General features: G+C 40.3%; 1 protein-coding gene across 2 annotated transcripts; it reads left to right on the forward strand.

The window, feature by feature from the left end:
* The first annotated feature begins 896 nt into the window (after positions 1-896).
* Positions 897-7,729, forward strand: LOC116735001 (translation initiation factor IF-2-like). Of its 2 annotated transcripts, none has more exons than XM_032586580.1 (7): positions 897-1,136; positions 1,242-1,292; positions 1,371-1,427; positions 1,508-1,639; positions 1,735-1,989; positions 2,799-2,882; positions 2,958-7,729. In XM_032586580.1, the coding sequence occupies exons 1-7, from the start codon at positions 1,073-1,075 to the stop codon at positions 3,107-3,109; spliced, it is 795 nt and encodes a 264-aa protein (XP_032442471.1). In that variant the 5' UTR covers positions 897-1,072; the 3' UTR covers positions 3,110-7,729. The 2 variants fall into 2 exon arrangements, with proteins under 2 accessions (XP_032442471.1, XP_032442470.1); XM_032586579.1 differs by having other exon boundaries at positions 898-1,136.
* The last annotated feature ends 1,098 nt before the right edge of the window (positions 7,730-8,827 follow it).

Consider the following 8,827-nt stretch of genomic DNA (forward strand, 5'->3'; position numbering starts at 1 on the left):
ATGAGTTTGTGACATAATACCGGACAGGCCTCACCTGTCATCTGTGTGTGGCGGGCTAAAAAAAAAACCCTAGGTAGGCGATTCTCTTGACCTGAGGGTCATCACAGAGGGCCTGCAAGGAAACTCTATGTCTCCGGAAAACAGATTTTCAAACCGTCATCGATTATCAGCTCGGGATCTGCGCGGGAAAAGGGTTCCTGCCATCTGTCCGTGTCTTTCAGGGTGATTCTCATCAATTATCAGGTATAACTGTTTTACCACTTTATTTTATGGTAGCACGATTAGTCAGTGCTGACTATGAGTTTGTGATTTCCTTCATCGCTTAAATTTTAAACTCTTATAGATTTTCTTTTTCTGTAACACTTGCTAGTGTGAAACATGTCAGTAAATGTTCCTCGTCTGTACACGTACTTCTGAAGAATATGTGACAGACAGTAAACAGGCCTACGTGAGGCTGCTCAAATTTAACTTTTATCTTTCCGCAGTTAAAGAATTTGTCCAGACTTTTCCAGAATTTGGTCCGGCATCAATGTGAATGATTTTGTTCAGTTTTTTTTTCTTACTGTTGAATCAACGCTGATCTTCCCACTGCTTCATGTTTTCTCCAAAATAGTAAATCTTGGTTTAAATACATTTGAAACTCATAGATTTTTTTTCTGTAACACTTGCTAGTGTGAAACATGTCAGGAAATGTTCCTCATCTGTAAATTTATTTATGAAGAATATCTGACAGGGACTAAACAAGCCTAGGTGGCTCTAATGATGCAACTCTCAGAATCTGAGCGTGAGGCCATCTGTGTGCCAGGGTGGGTGCGTGTATGTGGCAAAGGACATAAGAGCTGAGGGTCAGTGGTGACCCCTCCCACGCAGAGGACCCCCCCCCCCCCCTTGCTCTCTGCGTGCGTGTGTGACAAGACTTAAAGCTGGACATATACCTCACGCGTTCTTTTAAAAGCAGACGTCATCTCGGGGTAAGAATCACAGCTCTCCAGAATTTCGACTCACTTTTGTTACAAATCCAGCTGTATTTCCAAACTTGATAATTTTCTTTAAACAAGTATTATTTTGAATCATGTCCGACTTTACAGGAAGACCTGCAGCTATAAGTTCTCAGGTTCTGTCCACGTTGTTCGATCGTAAGTAAATACAATTCTCAAATTCTCTTTCTCTAGTCATATACTGAATATATATATGTATATACAGAAATGCATCATGCTTAATAATGATTTTCTTATTTTTAGGGGCAGTCTCAGAAGATCCAAACATTGTCTTAGAGTCGGAATTTATAAGCGGTAAGTTTGTTTTCAGCATACCTTTTTTTCTTCTTTAACCAGAGTTGTAACATAATTTAAAATATTATTTGCTTACAGATCTTGCCAATACTCAGGAGACATACCAGAACCACACAGCATTAAACAATACAATTGGTAATTTAATATCTCTGTAACCAGGATTCTAAAAGCGAGAAAATAAAACATTTACTCTAATTTTACTCTAATATTTACAGATAACCGGGAGAATCCTAGGAAGAACCGCTTGTCATTGAATAAAAAAAGAACTGACTCTGAAGCTATCAGATCATCACAGCTGGTGAATACGGCTCTGACACCATCCGGTTCTGTTCAGACAGGAGTACACAGTAAGTTTTTTTTCTTTTTTTAAAACAACTATCTTAACCAATCAAGAAACTGTTTGTTTTTTTTTTTTATTATTTATTTTTTCGTCATTTTACAGGCATAACCCGTGATGAAGACGTAATTCTCATCTCGTCTGAATCGGAAGACGAACCTGTGGCAGACCTGCCTTCAGGGCAGAGATTTGATTTCATCTCCGTCACGCCTCCTCCCACACCACGGCAGGCTGCCAGGGCAAGGCCAGACATCGAACAGAGAGCAGAACCAGAACCTGAAGCGGAACCGGAACCAGAACCTGAAGCGGAACCGGAACCAGAAGCGCTACCTGAGAGGCCTACTAATTCTCACCACCCATGTAAGTTTAATTATTTGTTTTAGATAATAAAGATATATACCTTTAATGCTTCTCATGTCTGATTCCAATGCAAGTCCCAATTTTCAAACTGTTATTTTAAATTAAAAGAAAGATATATATCCGTAACATAAACTCTAATAAAGTTTCTCTTTATAACACCTCAAAATACGAAACATGGGGAGGGGTGTGAATATTTTTCTACACTGGGAACATTTCACTGAAAACTTTACTCAACCCACCCCGACACACAGAGACAGAGACAGCAGAGGGGAGGGGTGTGTGTGTGTGTAGGGCTGGGTGTGTGTGTGTGTGTGTGTGTGTGTGTGTGCATGCGCTTTTTTGTCTCCAGGAAATAACAGCCGATGGCCAGGGGTGGGTGAGCGATCCCCCCACCCGCAGAAGATCCCTTGCTCTCTCTGCGTGCGTGTGTATGTCTCGTTGACATAAAGCTGGACATGAAAGCAGACGTAATAAAAAGGAGTTTGTGTGTATTTATTTCCCCACATACCACTATAAAAATAAATAAATAATAAAAATTTAAAAAACCTTACAAGTCGCCAAGAGCTACGTTCTTGTCAAGTTGGAGACTCCAGTTTGTCTTATTGTAAAATTAAAGTGCAATGTTTGTTCACTACCCCCTCTAACATGCTACATGCTTTTTTTAAAAAAATTATTTATTAATTTATTCTATGTTATTTTTGTATTTACTTTATCCTAATCTACTTTATTTATTTTTTAAATGCTTTTTCAGTAATGCTTTAATTCGGCCTTACCTAACTGATTGTAATCATATTAAATATATTCCACAGCTTCCGGACTCAGGGGCTGGGAGAGGAAGAGGAGAGCACATAATCTCCAATTCAGAACCGTTTTATTAGATGGATTGATTACAGGTATTTTATTTGAATTTATCTAGTAAAATCACATTTCATAGCTGCTAGAAGTTTATTCCTAATTATTTATTGCAGAATCTTTCATGCTGCTGGACAGACCTCCTACGGACAGAGGACGACGACGACAAGCTCTGGCTCGCAACCGAGAACAAGTTAAAATCCTGCTACAAGCCAGCAGAACAGTGTTGCATAATCTTTCCTCCGATGCAAAGGTGATTGTGAAATGAATCATGTATGATTTGTCTCTTATAACTCAGTAAAGAATGGAAGACCAACAAGCTAGAGTTGAATCATCTCAATCAGATTATTCCCAACAAATTTCTAATTCCATCCAAACTCTGCAAACACTTGCATTAGCATTGAATACTGGGGGAAATGACTTTTCACAGAGCCCTGCTCTTAGCCCTGCTAGATCACCAATCTCTGATATTTTAAACGCATCTGAAGTCTCAGACTATTTAAGACAAATTAACGATGCAGTCCGCGGTTTAAATGACTACATATCTCCGCAAAACTCACCGGCTGCCTCATCTGTGTTGGATGAAACTTTTCAAAATACAGAATCTCAATCAGATTATTCCCAACAAATTATTAATTCCATCCAGATTCTACAAACAATCGCTTCAGCTTTGAATACCGGGGAAAATAACTTTTCACAGAGCCCTGCTCTTAGCCCTGCTAGATCACCAATCTCTGATATTTTAAACGCATCTGAAGTCTCAGACTATTTCAGACAAATTAACGATGCAGTCCGTGGTTTAAATGACTACATATCTCCGCAAAACTCACCCGTTGGTTCACCGGCTACTTCGTCTAGCATTTCATTAGATGAAGGTTTTCAAAATACAGAATGTGTGTTACCATCTGAAACAGTTTCTGCAGCAAATGATCAAGCACGGCAGCAACAGCAGCGAGGAGGTAATCTAGATCAAAATCAGAGAATTGAACGTCAGCGTTTCAATAACATTGAAATAAGGAGATCGTTATCAATCGGGCCTCCAACCCAAGCTGTACCTGACATTGCTGAATTCTACACCGCAGTTATGAATGTTTTAACTGATCTGGCAATTGATGCAAGATCAATAGCTGAACGTAATGACTTTGTACAGTTAGAATTAGTGTGGGGTGATATTTCTCATCACATAAATATCTCTGTTACTGATAACGACGCAATCCTGCCTGCATTTGAAGAATTTTTAGATGAGCTCGTTCAATCTAATGCAGAGCTGCCCTCAGAAAGTAATTTGGAGCTGATTCTTCAGATAGTCAAGAATCCTACAGGAGGTTCAAAACGCAAGGCTGAAAGAACATTGGAATGTGAATTGATTAATAAGAAGAGGCGTCACCTGTATATTGTAGAAAATACAGGAAATAAATTGTGTTTTGCTACCAGCCTGGCACATATAGCTCACCCTGAATTTACAGATAAACAAGCTCTTGAACAGGGAAGAAAGTGGCAGCATCAGGCAGGTCTAACTGATCAGACAGCGGTTACATTCAGCGACGTCGCAAAGTTTGAAAACATTCTACAAAGAAAAATTGTAGTGTTTCATCGAACCTCAAAAGATAGGGCTTTATCTAAATTTGAAACAGATTTCCAAAATCGTTCAAATCCCTGCTTTCTCCTCCTCCATAATAATCACTTCTATGGCATTAGGAATCTTGCAGGTTTTACCGGGTCGAGATATATTTGCAGATTTTGTTACGGCGGTCATAATAATTCTAACACCCATCATTGCCAAGGTTACTGTGGTGTCTGCAGTTGTTACAGTTGCACACAACTGCAGTACAATCCAGTACATTGCGATGACTGTAACAGAATATGTCGAAACTCTACATGCTTCGATAGGCACAAAGAACCTCGCAACAGACCTCATGCTGAAATGCTTGTAAGTGATTGCGAGACGATCAAATTTTGTTCTACGTGTAAAAGGTTGTATCGCGTTCCTATGAACAAAGAGAAAACTTTACACATATGTGAATCAAAATGTGTCATCTGCGGTGAAAAAAATCTACCTCCTGGTACAGATGTAACTCTTAACGATCATCAATGCTACATTCAAACCAGTACTACTGATGACAAACTTCATGACAAACTTGTGTTTTACGATTTTGAAACCTTTGTAGATCAGAGCGGCGTACATAAACCCTTTCTAGTCTGTTCAAAAACTGTGAAAGGTGTTGAATGGCACGCTTATGGCCTGGATTGTGCACAGCAATTCCTTCTTCATTTTCGAAGACCAATGTTTAAGGGACACACCTTCATCGCACATAATGCACGTGGGTTTGATAGTTATTTATTGCTTAACTCTATGGTGCAGTTAGGTATCAAGCCTTTTCTAATCATGCAAGGAGGAAAAGTTCTTTGTTTTACAGACCCCGATTACAAATTGAAATTCATTGATAGCCTGTCATTTCTGACTATGAAACTGAGTGCCATGCCGAAAGCACTGGGCTTCCATGACCGCTCGAAAGGATATTTTCCCCACGAATTTTCCGCTGAAGAGCATCTCAAGTATGTGGGTGTGTTTCCTCCTTTAGATTCGTACGGCGTCAAACTTATGAATCCTGATGAGAGGCAGAAAATTACTGATTGGTACGGTGAAGCATCCAAAGGCATTTTTGACTTTGAGAAAGAATCCCTGCATTATTGCAAAAATGATGTGGACATTCTTTTTCAAGGTTGTGTTAAATTCAGAGAGGAGTTTTTTAAGGAGACAAATGTGGATCCCTTTAAGAACATCACAATTGCTTCTGCATGCATGCAGGTTTTTGTGACCAATTTTCTTCCAGAGAAATCCTTGGCGATCCCATCCGCTGTAGATTACAGGCGTGGGTCCAAAACTTTCTCCAATGCTTCAATTCAGTGGCTAGAGTGGAAGATGGACAGTGAGAACTTACAAATTGAGCACGCGCTAAACTCGGGCGAACGCAAAATCGGACCCTATTTTGTCGACGGATTCGCAGTAATCTCAGGTTTAGCCACCGTATTCTCTTTCAACGGGTGTCTTTATCATGCCTGCCCTCGGTGTTTCAAGCAGACTGAAATGTGTCCTTTGAGAAAAGTACCGTTTGAACAAATTTATGCAGCTACGATTGAAAGATCTAAGATTCTGCAAGCCGTTTATGGTGTTCGAGTCGAGACTGTGTGGGAACATGAGTGGGATGAAATGAAAAAGTCTGATCCAGGGGTAATCAGATTCCTGGAAAAATTTGATGCGCCAGAACCTTTGGTCCCACGGAACGCTCTGTACGGAGGTCGAACTTGTGCTCTAAAGCTCAGGTACACCGCTGGACCGGGTGAGTCTGTGCATTATGTGGACTTCACATCTCTCTACCCTTATGTAAATGCTACGTGTGAATATCCGCTAGGTCACCCCACCCTCATTTACAAAGATTTCGATGATCCCTTCAACTATTTTGGTTTTATCAGAGCTACCGTTTATCCTCCACGAGGCCTGTTTTTTCCAGTTCTACCCTACAAGACATCTAGGGGTAAGCTAGTTTTCACTCTTTGCCGCACATGTGCAGATATTAACAATCAAACAGGGATCTGCACCCATGAGGACGATGCTCGATCTCTGACAGGTGTTTGGGTGAGTGCGGAGTTTCAAAAAGCATTGCAATGTGGTTATCGTCTTGGAAAAATCACTGAGGTCTGGCATTTTGAGAGAAGCAGTAGCTCGATCTTTAAAGGCTACATTCACACCTTTTTGAAGGGGAAACAGGAAGCCAGCGGTTATCCCCCTGAAGCGTTGGATCAGGAGAGCAGGTTGAAATATGTGAGAGATTATCAAATTAATCAAGGTATTCAACTAGATGCTGGGAAAATTGAGGTGAACCCTGCTAAAAGACAAGTAGCTAAACTGTGTCTCAATAGCTTCTGGGGAAAGTTTGCGCAAAGAAATGATCTCTCTCAGACCAGCTTTGTAAATGATCCTGATGAATATTTCAATTTTTTTTTCTCAGGTAAATACGTGGTGAAGTACTTTCACTTTATCAACCCTGAAACCTGTCTGATCCAGTGGAATTACAGCAAACGTTGCATCGTTCGTCCTAACAAATCAAATAATATTTTCATCGCAGCATTTACCACAGCTTATGCTCGTTTAAAACTTTTCAGCTGTCTGGAGCGTGTGCAGGATAAGATTCTCTACATAGACACAGACAGCCTGATCTATGTGGTAAAAGATGGTGAGAGTCCTCTAGAACTGGGAAATTATCTCGGTGATTTAACCGACGAATTAGGAGGTGACACCATTCAGGAATTTGTAGCAGCGGGGCCTAAAAGTTATGCTTACCAGACAAAAAATCAAAAGAAAGTGGTGATCCGGGTGAAAGGCATCACTCAGACTTATGAGTGCAGCGAGAGAGTCAATTTTGACAGCATCAGAGAGCTGGTGGGAGGGTACTTAGAGGGGTCCCGACACGGTGTTATCAAAACACCGCAACACACCATAAAACGCGATAAAAAAGGGTTCGTTTTAAGAAACGCGACATTTCTTAAAAGGTTTCAGGTTGTGTATGACAAACGCAGGCTTTTTCCTGATGGTTCAACTCTACCTTTTGGTTATTAGAGTTTAAGAGACAAGGAAAAAAATAAAAAAATAAAAATGTCTTATTCCAACGATGTTCAAGAGGTATACTTTGACCCCAGATTCAATTCACCTTTCTCATGTATGATCGTCGGGGCAAGTGGAAGTGGAAAATCATACTTTGTAGGGAAAATGTTGCAAAATCTTGAGCATGTCATGAATGTTGTACCGGATAATATTGTTTGGATTTTTACTTCTTTTCAACCATTATATGCTGAATTGCAAAAACTGAATAAAAATATTAAATTTGTGGAAGGACTGCCTGATTCTTTCGACGATGAAGATTTATTCCCCGTGAATCAAAGTCACTTGGTCATTTTGGATGATGTCATTTTCCAGGCTTCTAACCACCCTGAAGTAGCCAAATTGTTCACCCAATATCGACATCATAGAAATATGTCTGTTCTATATCTCACCCAGAATGTATTTCAGCAGGGAAAATACAGCCGCACCATTAGTCTCAACAGTAATTATATGGTGCTCTTTAAGAACCCTCGAGATAAATTACAGGTGGATATACTAGCGCGTCAAGTCTTCCCATCAGCTAAAGCAAGTTTCCTGGAGAGTTTTGAAGATGCAACCAAAGAAGCTCACGGATATTTAATCGTAGATCTTACTCCTAGCTGCCCAGAACGTTACAGGTTAAGGACGGGGATATTACCCGGCGAATGCCCAGTGGTGTATGTACCTAAATCAAAGTAAGTCAGAATGTCTGCACGCATAAAAAGGAATGCTCCGATGCTCAGGGCTCTTTACCAGGCCACCCCTCAGAAGCGTAAAGATATTTTAGCTCATTGCTCACCGGATTTTCTTAAAACTTTATGTGAGATTGCGCTGAACATTCTAAAAGGAAATATTAAACTAACACCTTCTCAACACCGGAAATTGAAAAAGCAGCGAAAAATTATCAGACTGTTGGCGGATAAAAGAACCGGATTAAAGCGTAAACAGCTGGCTCTTAAAAGTCAAGGAGGAGGATTTATTCTCCCCCTGCTAGCTGCTCTGACTCCGTTAATAGGAAACTTAGTGGGCGGAATCCTCAGCAGATAGAACAAAAGCAATGGCTCTTAAAACATCTCAAAAGATGTTTCTCATCTCACCTCATCAGTTTAAACATTTGAACTCCTCAAAGACTTCAATCAGAGATGCGGCGGCGGAGGATCTGGATTCTCAAATGAGAGCCATTTTGAATGAATCAGGGCTCACTGCATACGAGAAAATTAAGAAATATGATGCTTTGCTACAAAGATCTCTATCTTTAATCAAGCAAGGTCAACTAGAAGAGCCACAGTTATCTGTGACTGTGCAGCGTACCAAGGATGATCCTGAACTTAGAAACCGTGAAGATGA

The sequence above is a fragment of the Xiphophorus hellerii genome, chromosome 16 (assembly GCF_003331165.1).
Source record: "Xiphophorus hellerii strain 12219 chromosome 16, Xiphophorus_hellerii-4.1, whole genome shotgun sequence".
Classification (NCBI taxonomy): domain Eukaryota; kingdom Metazoa; phylum Chordata; class Actinopteri; order Cyprinodontiformes; family Poeciliidae; genus Xiphophorus; species Xiphophorus hellerii.